Below are 15,708 nucleotides of genomic sequence, written 5' to 3'. Positions count from 1 at the left end.
CACTCTCTCTCAGTTTAACTTGATTCAATAGGGTGCCAGATTTCTATAGAGCCTTCCAGGCAAAACCCGGCTAAAACACAGCGTAAACAGGCCTTAATATGTAGCGGAAAAAACACCCAATCTGGCAACACCAGCCACCAGTGTCGCACCATTGCATGCGTCATCAAAACAAAAAGCAGCATGGAGGCAACGAAGCAACAAGGAGGCTTCGTATGATCATTTAAACGGAAAAAAAGGTCGGTGAGGATGCAAAAAATCTTACATTTCTGTGCAAACTTTGCCCGCCGGCTTTCAAAAAGAAAATCCGCACTTCAGTCACATCCACAGCAAACCTGAAACAGCACATTGAACTGATTGGATACAAAGATGAAATCTGACGCATAGTTTCAGTGTTAAAACTGATAAAATAATTGCCGTCTGTGGTTCTATATGGGCTGTGGCAATAATTATTTAAAAATAATAGCTCGCGGCAACATATGGGAAAAAAAGAACTATGAACTAGTTCATTTTTGGAACTGTGAAATTAGTTCAAAATTTTTTGAAGTATGAACTATGAACTGAACTAGTTCATTTTAAAATTTGTGAACTGAACTTTGAACTAGTTCATGTAGAAAGTGAACTTTCCCAACCGTGGTAATAAATGCAGTTCTTCAGGTTTAACCATATTTACATGATGCTTACAACATTCTTATAATGTTTTATGATGCAGTAATTTGATAAAAACCAAGATGCAAAGTGGAGCCAAAATTCCTGTCTTATTGTGAGCTGCCTTATTTCAACAAGGAAATAGATGGGAAAAACCTCAGTAAAATAATACCCATGCAAAAACAAACAGATCTTGTTTCTACAAGTTCCAAATATGCTCATGGCCTCCCAACACAGCTTGGGCCAAACATATCAATAAACAACACGGCTTCAGTGAGAAAAGCAAGATAACTTCAACTTCACTCTGAGTAACCTTACGAGACTGAAGTCTCCGCTGCACTGACAGGGAAAGAAATGATTTCCCATGCTATCTGGAACACAGAAAACAATGCTGTCGCTGCGTCTTTGGTGAAGCAAATCTACCATTTATTTTTTAGCCAACAGCAGAACCAGCTGATATCAAACTGAAAGAGTTGAATAGTCAGGGGCAACCCTTGAAACTAAAGCCCTCTTGTCCGTCATTGTCAGGTGCATTACGGTTTTCGAGGCCTGCTCGCCCTCATCATATTGACGCGGAGGATGATTACCCCCCCGTCTCATTTTCCACCACCACTTTGAACCTGAGGTATCATTAGCTGAACAGGCTCTCCAGACCGCCGGCCTCGTGGCCCTCTTAACCACATAATCTCATAAAAGCGGAACACAGGGCCTTGCATGACATTAGTCCACCATAGCAACATGCAGCCTGTTTTGTCAGAGATGGTTATTTTATCCTAATCTTTTGTCTAGATCATTGTTTAGAATTTTGCCATGCAATATTAGTTCCCATGTTTCATAATGAGGATTAAAACATGGCAGTTGATGAAGGCGTGCCAAAGAAAATGTTACCGGGTTGTGTTTTTCAGGAGGTTTTAGTGTTGATCCATATGTTTCAGAGTTATTAACCTGTTTAGGTTTTTCTTGTTTTTTTAAAATCATGCTCCATTTAAAAGGTTTGTTCTCAGGTTTGTTTGTTTTGTAATTATTGTTTAAAGATATTTTCGTAGCAATTTAGGCGTTATTTAGAAAAGTGACATGTAGCAAAGGTCGGAACCGAACCAGCGGCTGCTACGGCAAGGACTGAGCCACTGCATATGGCCGTGTGCTCTACCAGGTGAGCTACCCCGGCGCCCAGACAAAATTATTTTAATTCAGTATAGTTTACAACATTACTTTACATTGTGCAGCCTAGTGGAAGATGAACATTCTGTGTTTAATATTCCCACTTTATTCCCAGCCACACGCTTCCCCCCAGATCATTGAAATGTTTACAATGTTTATGACGTTTTTTTATATACACAGTACACAGTGCCAACATTTTCTATTGGTTCATGCTGTTTTCTGACGTGAGAAAAATCCTGTTCATCTCCCACACCACACTGTCACAGGCCATCAGGAAGGACCTCAGTCACATTTAATGTGGCTCTGGTTAATACCTGATCCACTTAATAAGGTTAGTATGTGGCTAAACCTGATTGGTACATCAGCATCGCATTTTGCATTGCACTTGCAAAGAGTTAAAGCCCAGTTCAGACCAAAGATTTGCGAAAAGACGAAACCGTTTTAGAACGTTGTATGGTAAAGTTGCAGCGAACTAAACCGGCCCGTCTCAGCTCGACTCAAGCCAGCTGATGGCGTTGCCTGCGACTCAGCTTGTTGAGTCGCCAGAGGCTGGTTTTAGAACGTAAGGGACGTCATCTGTCTGCTTGTAAAGTCAGCTACAAACTATAATAATAAAATGATCCCTAATCTATTTTATTCCTATGTTGCAAACTGTCAACTGGTCGAAATGGCAGAGTTTTAGACAGAGGCTCAACGACAGCCCGCTAGCACAGTATGTGGTCAAGCGAGCTGGAGACTGACTGCAGAGAGGGAGAGAAAAAAGCAGTCAATCGGAGAAATTGTTTTCGCGGTTTCATCACTACTAGAAATGCAACTGTAGCATATCTCACTATCACTATCCATATTCATATTTAGACTCAACTAATGATTTATCCATCTAAAAAAAAAAAAAACTGAAAGTCGGAAGTTAGAACAGACAGTTGGAAATGATACACCGTCTCGTGACATTGGTGCAGACTGGCAGGTTTTAGAATGCTGCAGACAGGCACATTGCAAGTAGTTGCGAGTTTCAACTTGTCTCGTCTTTTGTCTGAACTGGGCTTTAAATGCTTGAAGGACAGATGAGCAAAACGTGAAGAAATATAATGACAAACCACAAGTATAATAAAACAGATAGTAAGACATTACTGAATGCCTCCCTGACTGACAAATTTAAAATAAAGATATTAATTTCCAAAGCAATGTGATGGGCCTGTTTATTGGCAACTTATGAAAACATAAAACAAGGTCACACCGAAAGATGGCCTCCAGTGGTGTCTCTGACCTATGAGTGAAGCTATGCAGGTCTGGAGACGTGTTACTAACAGCTGCACGGTAGGGCTGCACGATAAGAGGAAACTATGCAATAAGCAATAACGTTGTTGATTAAATCGCGATAACGATATTACTTGTGATAAATGAAAAGATATTAAAATGTACTCAGATCTGCCTCTTTTGCTTTCAGTATTCTTCTAAAATCCAACAAATTGCATGTTGAATTTAAAACAGATGAAGGGAAATCATTTCTAACATTCTTTTAGTGAACAAATTGAACATTAAATTGACAATAACAGGCACCACTAAAAAAAGAATGATAGTTACACTTTAAAGTGCAGTTGTCTACTGATATTTTCTTTCAACTAACATAAAAAAATCTCATAGTGTCTATTGCGATATGTTGCAACCTTTCGCAATATGTATATTGCGCCAGTTGATATTGCGATGACGATAAAAAAATGATATATTGTGCAGCCCTACTTCGAAAAAAAAAAAAAAATAATGGCGGGGGGGGGGGGGGGGGGGGGGGGGGGGGGGAAAGAAAAAAAAAGGGGGGGGGGGGGGGGGAAAGAAAAAAAAAAAAAAAAAAAAAATATTTTTTATTTTTTTTTTAGGGGGTTTAATAATTAAAAGAGGGAGAAAGGTTTGTTTTTTTTTTTTTTTTGTTGAGCATATTTAGAAAAAAAAAAAAAAAAAAAAAAAAAAATTTTTAAATTTTTAAAAAAAAAAAATTTTCGTGGAAATTAGAGAGGACACCCCGTTGTGTTAAACAATGGGTTTCAAAGATTTGTGTGTAACCAAATAACATGTGAAAAGTGTCAGTGAGCTTTACATGGTTAGCGGAAAAAACAAATAAAAAGGTGGCTATGGGAACAATGAGAACAGAGAGGAAAAATAATCTATTTGCAGGGACACACGAGATTCCTATTTCAAACTTGGAACCAGTAAGTGTCCTTTGGCTTGGTAGGATCTTGTTACTTCACATTAACTGAAAGGAATTTCTTCTGACATTTGTTTTTGAGATGGCGCAGCGGCTTAATCAGATTGCTGTGTCTGAGACATTTTTCCCGAGAGTCCAAATGTGTGATTGAAGAATTATGGCCATCGTTATAATTCAACTTACTGGTCGGGCAATCTCTCTTTCACTGTGAAATGTCTTTCATTAGCATGAAACTCATGAGTGATCCCAGCTATAAATTACCCAAATAAATTGTCGCTTTAGAGGACGTGTTGACCTGAACTAATGATGCTTTGATTGCAGTTCTGTCTTCCCAAAAAGAGGATGAAGATAATGCATTTGATGACTGTATGCTCTCTGTTGTTTTCTTTGGAAAGGAAATGCAATATTTTCTGATCCCCTTACAGTTCCTTTTATATAGCCACATCGCTTACTATGTCAACAAATGACTGCGAGGACGGATCTTGTTGATGTGCACTAACTGCAGGAGGGGAATTTGGCATGGACAACAAGGAAGAAAGTTGAGTTGTGCAACCGTGGTTTAAAAAAATAAAAACCTGATTTCCTGCTAACTTTTTACCTTCACAACTTTTCACCCACAGCTCAGCTAAATCCATACTGCATTTGTTTTACTTATGAATCAACAAATTGTAAAAAAAAACAACAACAGAGTTTTGATCTTGTGATTGATCCCCAGATATTTATGACTGTGCTAAGTAATGGCTGATGTGAACCAGCTCATTGTGGACCAGTTATTCAAAAACCAAAGCGTATTATGCTGTCTGCTTTTATCACACAAAGCGCAAAACAATGTTGCTGCAACGGTCCTTATCAATGTTAGCTGTCAGGAAGCACAGATAAGTTTGTTAATGAATGCAACTATGACTGTGATTGGGCTTAAGGAAGAAGGAAAAGAATGTGCCCAACCCAGGGTTTTTCCCGGGTCAGAATGGGCCTTTATTAAGCGGGGGTCTGGGGGTCCTCCCACAGGACATTTTGAGCATCAAAGACTTCATTTCCAGCATCAATCAGATACATTTTTAGGCACAACTTTATTTTGAAAGCATCTTTTATTTATGTCAAGGAAAACACTAAATTTAGGAGCCCGGTGGCAATTAAAAATATAAAAATATAATGGATTATAATGCAGTAAGGGCGCTTTTGCATCCGACTACACTTGACCACAAAGTCCAGTTTATTTAATTGGTATGAACAGGACATAACAGTCACGTTTTTCCCCAAGGAGCACATTTTGCTCCTAAGTTGAAAAATGTAGGAGTGACTTACATTAGGTATCTGCTATAATTGTTGCAGCTAATTTGTACAATAATACGTAATAGTGTTATGAATACAAAATGTTATGAATTGTAATGGTTTCTATTTTGACATACATTCTATTGATCAATAAATTGTCAGTGATGTTGAATATACAGTAGTAGTGTAACGGCATGCATGTGTGACTTAATTGCAAATTTAACCGTCATAGCTATCATAGTGTGAAATACAGTTTAACTAACGCTGTTAAGTGAACGGGGATCAGCAGAGCGACGGAGCGGGACGCCGCCACCTCTACAGCTTGTTCAGGGAGTCAGAGCAATGCCGATAAAGCTGGCGCATGAGGTTTTCATGCGTCCTACCGCATGGCTCGCATCAGGTGTTAGAACCATCTGTACCAAAACACCGAAGTGGACTACTATTTAACGTGACTAAGAGACGGGTTACAGAGGTTATGAAACTGTCTCAATTTAATACTGATAGAGGGCAACGCAGCCCGCATCATGGACAGACAGCCGTTGGAGCTTTGGCGAAAGGCTGAGAACCCTGCACCCACATAAAAAATAACAAACATATCTTCCTTCAGACTGTAAGATGCACTTACAAAATACCTTTTGGTACAGACAAAATAGTGCCCGTAGCAAAGGAGAGGATTGAAAGCTGTTCAGTTCAGAGAGCTGGCATTGAATTTTCCCTCAACTTTAAACTCTTTTTTTACTTTCATCTGACAGTTTCAGATTGAAATCCCAAGTTCTTTTTAATGTTAGCATCAAGGTTTAAGTCCAGTCTTATAAGAAAACAGAAGATGAGCTGACGATTGCCACTGTTAAGGAAATAACGTCAAATTCACAGGATCAGCCCTGCTAAAACTGTCAAAAATGTGGTTATGACAAAAGCCACGTGCAACCATGTGAACAGCAGAGATGACTAACAGTTTGTAACTTCTGTATCAATTGTCCTTGTTGGCCTTTCATCCTAGCTCGAGGAAGAACTGATCATGTGGAAACTGCAATTTCTTAGCAAACAGATGAAGATTTGTATGAACATAACACAAATCAAACCCATCTAAATGCCCTCCAGCGGCAACTGCTCTGAGTCAGATGTACACTTGGACAACTCAGTGCTGAAGATGACTTCATGCTTGTATAAATATCCAGAGATCCCGAATGCAATGGACCTTGAGCTTCCGTTAATTATGTGAGTTCAAAACAGCATGCCAATCACACAGACCTGGCATTCAAAAGAGCTAGAACACACACAGAAAGTAAAACCACAACATGATGAATGTGCTTATTAAATCTGATGTTTCTTTTTAGAAAGGATAGAGTAATCAGCCATTTACAATTTGCTTCAGACGTCATCAACTCCACCAGACGATGTGTCTTAATTTATTCTGTGACAGCAGGTGAAACCAAATCAACTGAAAAATCACCCTTCTATATCATATATTTATATTTTAAACATGATAAATCCTATTGTAAGTAAACATTACATTCAGAATTTTCCGGTCTTAGGTTGTAATGAAACATTACATCCAGACGTTGCAATCCACTGTCGCCAAAATGTCTTACATTAGTAGAGTTTACATTTCTACTTATTTACCATTTCTAGTAACTTACAACAGAAAGGGTCTGAGGGTTAAATCCACAGCTCCCTGAAAATACTCTTATTACTACGTGAATCCCTTTACATGGACCAACAAAAACAGACTTGGTTGACTTTGCTTGACTGCCATTATGTTTTCAGTTTATCCAGTGGATTCACAGGAATTTCCCATAGCAGAGCAATGAACCCTTTAACAACTTTTTAAAACCGCTCGAAATGTGGCTTGAGGTTTTGAAAATATTCTCAGGAATGATTATATGACAAAGAGGTGAAAGAAAGGTGTATTTAAGGTAGAGTTGTGGGTCCAAAATTGGTTTGCACTATGTCCTTATCTCCCTTTTCCAAACCAGAAACCACAAAGTACAACATTTTCATATTCTGTTTCGTGCCACACGAGAATACTGCAGAGGAGAATATTTAAATGAACCCTTGATGCACCCGCTGAAGTGGTTGCCAGGTTTCTAAGATTAGTGGCTGCATTCTTGTGAGAAAATTACATTCCCTTCAAGGGATTCACTTGCTGTTTATTAAAATAAACTGAAAATAAGAAAAATGCAACATACATAGATCAAGCAAGAGATAAAAAAAAGAAAAGAAAAAAGCTCCATGAACGCGTTGTTTTCGAAGTAGCTTCTGTATTTATTCCACCTGTATGCCATTGCAGCTGTTCACAGGGTTTGACATTTTAAGTCAGAATTATGGAGAGACTGTGGCTGGGGTGGCAACGAACAAGCATTATTTTATTAATATTATTACAACTAATTGATTCATGAGTGCGTCTATAAAATGTCAGAAAATAGTGGAAAATGGCCATTACAATTTCCCAGACCCACAGTGACCATCAGACAGACGCGCTAAAAACCCAAGGCTATTTCATTTACAATTAAACAAAACAGAGAAAAACCAGAAAATCGCATTTGAGAAGCTGGAACCGGCAAATGGCTTTTTGTTTTTGTGTGAATAAATTAATGTTGGTCATGCCTTTTAATCAGTGGTGCGATGTGAAAACACTGGACTAACGTTTGCATTCACATGACACCCACTCGCTGCGCCTTTATTACAGAGACAAGCCCGAACCAATATCTAATAAATCCTTGAACTGATCCAACCGGTCATTTCAAGTTTGCACGTCAGGTTGAAAAGCCATGCGAGGATTTCAAAATGACAGACCTCAGTGTGTAGTGTTAATGGATCGGAGATCTAAAAACATTTATTTAAAATTCTCAAGAGTTCCTCGAGTGTGTTTTCTGTCTCCTGGCTGGCTTTATGATAATGCTAAATACATGCACCGAAAGACCTCCTTTAAGGAGGGTTATGTTTAGACTGTGCACGTAGTCGAGTGACAGCAGACAGGCCTGTCTCTGGTCTGCACATCTAGCTGCTGCAGAAATAAGACATCAAATGCGGGGGCTGCATGACAGAAGACAATCCTGTAACTCAAACCATGTTCGCTATGTAACTTTTTATGGATTTAGCATGCTTCTCATTTCTGGGGGAAAAGAAGCCAATGTTTAAGGTTGCGACTGCACAAAGCTTTAGAGCAAAAATAAGGGCACTTAACACAATAATACACATTGGGAAAACATGAGTTTCCTAGAATGTACAGTATTTTCTATGATTTAAAAAAGAAAATTAGATTAAGTTGGTTCTGAGAAACAATGTTTACATCACCAGAGACCACCTAACAAAGTGTTTTTTTTTTGCATCTGCTTAACCAACCCTGTGAACATCCCTGACAAATGCTCTTTCATCGGTATCTGAGGCTTTGAAAAGTGCATACTTATATATCATCTTTTTCTTTTTAATTGCATAAAACACACTGCTGCACAGATGTGGCTCTGGTAATTTGCGGTGTCCAAAAGAAATGGCTCTGTTTGTTCCAAGTATTGAGTTACTCCTGTTTGAACCTGGATGGTGTAAATGATGCCAGAGTCCCGCTTCTGTGACCAAACATCAGTTCTCTATTGTACTGTGGCGGAGAGAAAGTCTCTTCACTCAGAGAACCAAAGTTATAATGTATCCATTACAACTCAAGCAGTTAAGCTGACACACAATAATGTGGCAGTGATGGGTCTAACTCTCATTTAACAAAGCAGATAACAATACAGCATGCAGCCAGACATCATCTGTGATTACAACTAGTCTATTTGATATGCAGCATTGACTAATGAGCATTAATCACTGATGTGAGCAGCTGATGCCGACAAAGACAGAGTGTTAATAACTGTCGGCATCACAGGGAAATTTACTGGCTCCAATAAGGTGTCACAGATCAACTGTTGACAGCTAAGGTTCACAGATGCGACAGAAATGATTAACCATGGAACGCAAAGTGCAGCAAACAATGTATAATGTGGCTTTTAAATGAGAAGAGAAACTTTAGAGGAAGTCAGTATTTCATTCAGCAGCAGGGACAGCACCCTCGCCCTGCCGCTGAGCTTACATTGCACCACATTCCACATGCCGTGGTTAACGTTTTGTCTTTCATTTCCTGCTGTTGACAGGATGTCATAATTAATCTATTAAAACAAATCATTAACCTGAGACTTGCTTATCAGTTTTAAGTCTATTACATGTGATTTATATAATCTAATTCAGTTTAACCGATTAATTTGGCTGTGATTACTGGAGAGTGTAATTCTTACACATTAACACCCTCGTTACCACAACGCCTACCTCCTGTATGCTTCTGTATGTGGCATAATCAAGCTAATGATGCAGAGCAGGGCTGCAACTAACCATTATTTTCACTGTGGATTATTTTCATGTTTAATCGATTAGTTGTAATGTCTATAAAATGTCAGAACATGGTAATAAAAAAAATGTCAATCAGCGTTTCCCAAAGCCCAAGGCGATGTCCTCAAATGTCTCGTTTTGTCCAGAACTCAAAGATATTCAGTTTACTGTCACAGAGATGCGAAGAAACCAGAAAATATTCACATTTAAGAAACTGAAATAAGAGAATTTTTACTTTTAGTTCATAAAAAAATGACTCAAACCGATTAATCCATTATAAAAAATACTTGCCGATTAATTTGATAGTTGACAACTAATGGAATAATCATTGCAGCTCTAATGCAGAGTGCTCCTTCCATGCTTTGCCTTCTGGTCTGCACATACCTGCACCTTTCAAAATCTGAAAGAGTGAAGATTTCCTATAATAAAAAATTATCTAGTCCACTCAGGGGATTCATGTTGCACGCTGATACTAAGCAGGTATAAGGCCTCAACGATAAAGCAGAAGGAAACTGAGACTACATTATGTGAGCAGTTTGCCTGTGGATTTACAGCCTGTGTTAAAAGCAAGCCCCCCGTGGCTCGACAATGCATGTGTGTAAATCAGTCTGATACTCAAACCTTTCAGCTTCTCTTCACCTGCCGTGTTTCACTTCTCCTAAGAAAACAGCACAGCAAGTCAACAACCCACGAGCTGTAGATCATCACAGAGATCAGCAGTAAATAACGCGTAATGACTTTCACAGATCTAGGGCAGACATGTGATGTAAACCTCCCACAGCCCAAGGCCTGTGCAGCGCTCCCTACTGGTATAAAATGTCTAGACACCCACACCCGCACACGCACACACACACCGCGACACCCACACACACACACACACACACACACACACACACACACACACACACACACACACACACACACACACACACACACACACACACACACACACACACACACACAGATAGTACCGTCATCAGTATACCAGAAATTTTACACTACAGATTTATGAGAGAACTAAAAAGAGAGCTCATTCGCTACATATGTTCCACATGCGATTGCGTGACAGTGGAAAGCAACAGGAGCAGTTGCAAGGAGCGTAAATAAAAGATAAAAGTTGTTGGTTGATGCTGCCAGGCACAACTTACTGTGTAACTTCATTAAAAAAGCATAAAGGAAACTCTGCTCGGAATATGATTAACAGCGGCAGGGATGCAGAAATGCCCACCCTTCTTCCAGGAAACTTCAAAGACTTTTGTTTCCAGATGCATGCACACACATACACACCCTGTTAAATCAGTATTAATGTTATGTTGTTATATTAACATAAGTGGCTGGCTTAAATTGCCATTCAATGTGAGGCAGAGAATAGTCAAAAACCTCATATACACTGAGTTCAGTCGAACAGCCTGGAGGACTTAAAGCAGGTTAAACCTGCCTGAATTTAGTTTGCACACCTTCTAATGCATGCAACTGACACACACACACACACACACACACACACACACACACACACACACACACACACACACACACACACACACACACACACACACACACACACATACACATATTAAATATATGTTTCTGTTTAATAGTAGTTGGTTGCCTTAAGGTGATCATCTGCTGGTATGAATGGAGGATCAAACCTTTCATGTAGTCTATAGTCTACATACTATACACCACAGTGATAAAAAAAAAAAAAAATGACAGCTGCTGTTGATTTCTTTGATTCCCTTTGCTAAATTATACTACTACGTGTGGTGGTACACGTGTGGTGTAAAAGAAGCCTTTAATCGTCAAATTGAGCTTGTGGGTCAGGACGTCAGATGTCACAGATGGTGTCAGCGCTTGCAGTCACAGAGCCAGCTGGCCCTGCAGCCTGAAAACAGACAGACAGACAGACAAACAGACAGACAGACAGACAGACAGCGGCTGCTCTCGCTGAAAAAGTAAACTGTCTGAACCGATGAAAACGTAGTTCAAATCTCTGGATGAAAACGTCCCCCAGTCCCCCCAATACAAATCGCTATATATAATTAGAAAAGCATAGACTGACACGCTGACCTCACAGTGTACCGGATTATCATATTACTTTAACCAGTAATGATTGCCAGCCTGCCTGTGAATTTGATGGCTAGTCGATTTGGAGAGCATGTCCTTAATGTTCTGCAGGTTAAAAACAGGTGTGTTTAGTTTGTCTATCTTGCTGCAATACCTCCCAGATTACAAATGCAATTATTTTACGAATTATTGCATAAATCATTGCATGAATTATTTTATAAACGAATTGATTCGTTTTTATTCTTAAAATAATTGCATTTGAGTGGCAGTTACGCAAGGTCCAAACCGTTCTCAGAAGTGGATACTCTCAAGTGCCAGACTGGCGCCGTTAAATATAAACTTATTGATCGGGGAGGCATTGGGAGCGCCACTCCTCCAACAAAATAAGGAAGACGCGGACACGCTGTGTAGACTGTGGACCGATGGAGTATTTAGGAAAATGCGTAAAAACAGGGGTTTTACACCTTGCCGCCACAAGTGGCTCGGCTTTTATCCTGCCGGCACTTGTATCCTGTTAATTATTACAACACCGCCAGTGTCTCAATCACAGTAGCCTATATTCAACGCCTGATAAGAATGTTCAGACATCAATCTAAAAGGTTAATTGTGACCGTTCGTTTTCGACTCGAAAACAGCAGCAACGTGTCTGCCCTTCGTCACGCCGTAGCGCCAATCGTTTATTTCCATAAGTAAAAAAAATAAATAAATAAAGCAAACAGAAACAATCACTTACTTTTGGCTTCTTCATATGGAACGACAAGAGTAAATCCAGTGTGTGCGAAAGCCTATTTTATTTTACTTCTACGGGGAGGAAAGGGGTTGTCATCATCCTGTGTGCACATATCCAATGCCTAAGTCAGCAGTATCCAAGCAGATGAGAAGAAGAAGAAGAAAGGGAGAAGAAAAAGAAGAAGAAACACGGCGTAAAAAATGTGAAATCAAACTTGCAGCCGTTACAACCTGTAAACTAAAGACGTGTGGCATCTAGCCCATCTATACAACATAGTCCAGCACTGAGGGCTCGCAGCGGCGGAGCGGGACAGCGCGCAGAGGGAGGGAATTAAAGCCTTTATAATGAAGAGCCGCCCTCTGACGAGCCGCGATGTGAAAGGGTTCACTCCAAAACCACTACTGCCAATATAAACAGATTCGGATCAGATATGAAAAGCAGTGTATAACTCCTCTGTGCTGGCTGATCAGTAGTGACTGTGGTTGGCTAAGTAGTGGTTTTATACTACTAATTTAATCCAGAAAAGACCCTCAAAGTTTGACATTTACTTCCGTTTTTGTTTTTAACTTGAAATTATCTCTTTGTTGACTTCTTTGACTCTCGCACACACGCAGAAACACACACACACACACACACACAGATGCATGAAGAATATTTATACAAAATTATGAAATATAATTTCATCGTTTTTAGCACATTCTGCATGTATGATTGTTAGATTTCAAAGTGTAAAATGAAACGCAAATATTGCATTTTAAGAAGTTATCTTTGCAAAGTTGCAATATAGCAAACCGCAAAATGGTTTAACATGAATAACATTTGCTCTGTGAAATTGTGCCCTCCCATCGTGTGTGTGTGTGTGTGTGTGTGTGTGTGTGTGTGTGTGTGTGTGTGTGTGTGTGTGTAACTGAACTGTAAATCTATGAGTGACTAACGGAATGAGTCAAAGTGTGAGGCACAGCATCTATTAGTGTTTTCACAATAAACTAATATAGTGAAAAATGAAAACGTCAAAACCTTCAATGAGTTGTATGGCATCACTGGCATCGTTCAGTTTGTGCAGTTTTATGTCACGTTACATTTAACCGTATAACACAAAAAGTTTAATAAAGTATGTTTGATCTATTTTGTATTTTTTGGATGAATCTCCAAAATGTCACGCTTTTTTTTCTTAACACATGAATGGAGACTATGAGAGTTGAAAGCTCTGAAAGCTACTAAGTGGAAATTTCAGGTTAGATTATCTTGTCGCATATTTAAAACAAAATAAGAAAACACTGTGTATGTGGTGCTCACTATAATGATATAATGGTGGGATTTGTATAGGTTTTTGTGTTATTTATCATTCCATAATGCTGATTGTACAGTGACCTCATTGTATCTATTGGTATTTCCTGTTGGGTGTCTCCTGTTGTTATTGGTTCAAACATTTTAACCCGAGGTAACATTCTTGTGTAGCATGTGACATTAGCCTCTTTCGGAGTCAAACCATTAAGAATTTATAACATTTTAGCGTATTTCCATGTGCAGTGTTACAATGAGCATGCTATCTTCTTTTTTATATTGCGCCTTGGGACAATTAAAAGGACAAAGGGAACTTTCAGTTCCATGAAACCTGAATGACTCTTCATCAAAAGCATCTCCCTTCCTGGGGCCATTTGATGGCTATCAAAGGTCCAATGTTGTTTTGCCTCAGATTCTTCTTTTAAAAAAGAAAATCCCTCCTTATTTGTTTTGTTTTATCTATACGGTCTCCTACAAATTACATTTTTACAAGAACAACGAATGTTTTATTTGTTGAACTTTTCATTTCAACTCATAGGCATGATTTAAGAATAACGTGTTAATCTGCCAACTTCACTTGTTTTTAATGCATTTTAATAGAAATTGTTCAAGATAACAGGTGGATGAAAATTTACCTAATGTTTCAAAAAATCTTAGCCAAAACAAATACAAACAGAGATATATTCAGAAAAGCATAGATTGACACCCTGACCACACATTATAATGGAGTATCATCTTATCTAATGATTGGTGTCAGCCTGGAAAAATGGATAAATGTTGGCTTCTACTCAATTTAGAGACCATGTCATTATTAGGGATGCACCGAATCTAGATTTTTGGGGTTCGGCCGAATACCGAATCCACTGGTTACGATTCTGCCAAATCTGAAACCGAATACCGAATCCTACTCCCATCCTCAGTCCATTAACACAGTAAACACATTAATGAAGTAAACAAATGGTTAACACCAGTTTTTAGCTGTGACTGTCCTTCCTTTGCCGTACCTGAAGTTGCTGCATTTTGGCTGCTGTCTGTAGAGTCCTTCATGCACAAGGGTCCGTGCCACCACGAGACAAATCAGCATTGCAAATTGAACATGTAGCTGGACTTGAATGGCCTTCTTTTGACTGAACGTACTGCCAAACAACAACTTTTTCTGCTCATGAGTTCCATTTTCACTTTCTCACAGCCTACTGCATTGAACGGGCCACCTACGTAAACACCTTCCCGTAATCAATGGCGGCGTCATTATGTCGACCAGCGTAGTGCAAGCGTAGGGTTTGGTTCAGTGGAAAAAAATTCTAAGGTTAGGCAGAAACCGAACCCCGTCAAAAAGCTGTTTACCGTGCCTGAGGAAAATTCTCTAATGATAGCAATCTGCAGAATGTTGTCCTTTAGAGTAAACTGAATTGGTTTTGGTGTTGTGGTCAGTATCCTTAAGCCTAGAGCATTTAGAGCTAAGTCCTGTCACCAGTTGCTTGCATGGACAAGAATGAGACGTGTGTGGGCTGGTTGAGTGCAGATGGTCTGCATTTCATGTCCTGCTTTGAAGGCTTTTGTCATGTTGGTGAAGAATCGACATAACACCTTTGGGCTAACTGCAACATTAGGACATAGTTGACTACTAAATGACTACCACCTTAAAATGAGAAACACACCCCACCTACCTCTCACATAGAGCTGCTGTCTGAGATGCATAATGTGCTTATTTTGCAAATCTGTCTGTAAAATACAACTCCTCCATGGATATTTATCAATTAATGTAATCCAGACTTAAAAGAGGCAGGATTTCCTGTACTTACAGTGCAAGTCCCCTGTGGAATGTCTGGAGAATCTGGCCACTGTATCCACATTATAGCTGCATTAATTGATTTTTGGTCACTAGGGGCCAGAAAAAAACTCAAGCAGCTAAACATGATGCCCTGGCTTATTAGCTTTCGTCTTGTAAAGCTGATTAGCAATTTGTCATTGAATTTGTACTGGATTTGTATAC

The 15,708-nt window shown here is 39.3% G+C and overlaps 1 protein-coding gene across 1 annotated transcript in view; it reads right to left on the bottom strand.

The window, feature by feature from the left end:
• The window catches only part of kitlga (kit ligand a), a 32,962-nt gene extending 20,188 nt beyond the window's left edge, over positions 1 to 12,774 (bottom strand). The window contains exon 1 of the mRNA XM_039808940.1: positions 12,435 to 12,774. Within this exon, the coding sequence (XP_039664874.1) occupies positions 12,435 to 12,449 (15 nt within the window). The 5' untranslated portion in view covers positions 12,450 to 12,774. The remainder of the gene's footprint in view (positions 1 to 12,434) is intronic.
• Between the last annotated feature and the right edge of the window lie 2,934 nt (positions 12,775 to 15,708).

Source organism: Perca fluviatilis, chromosome 8 (genome assembly GCF_010015445.1).
Source record: "Perca fluviatilis chromosome 8, GENO_Pfluv_1.0, whole genome shotgun sequence".
Taxonomy (NCBI): Eukaryota; Metazoa; Chordata; class Actinopteri; order Perciformes; family Percidae; genus Perca; species Perca fluviatilis.
This window is presented reverse-complemented; position numbering and strand designations above follow the sequence as displayed.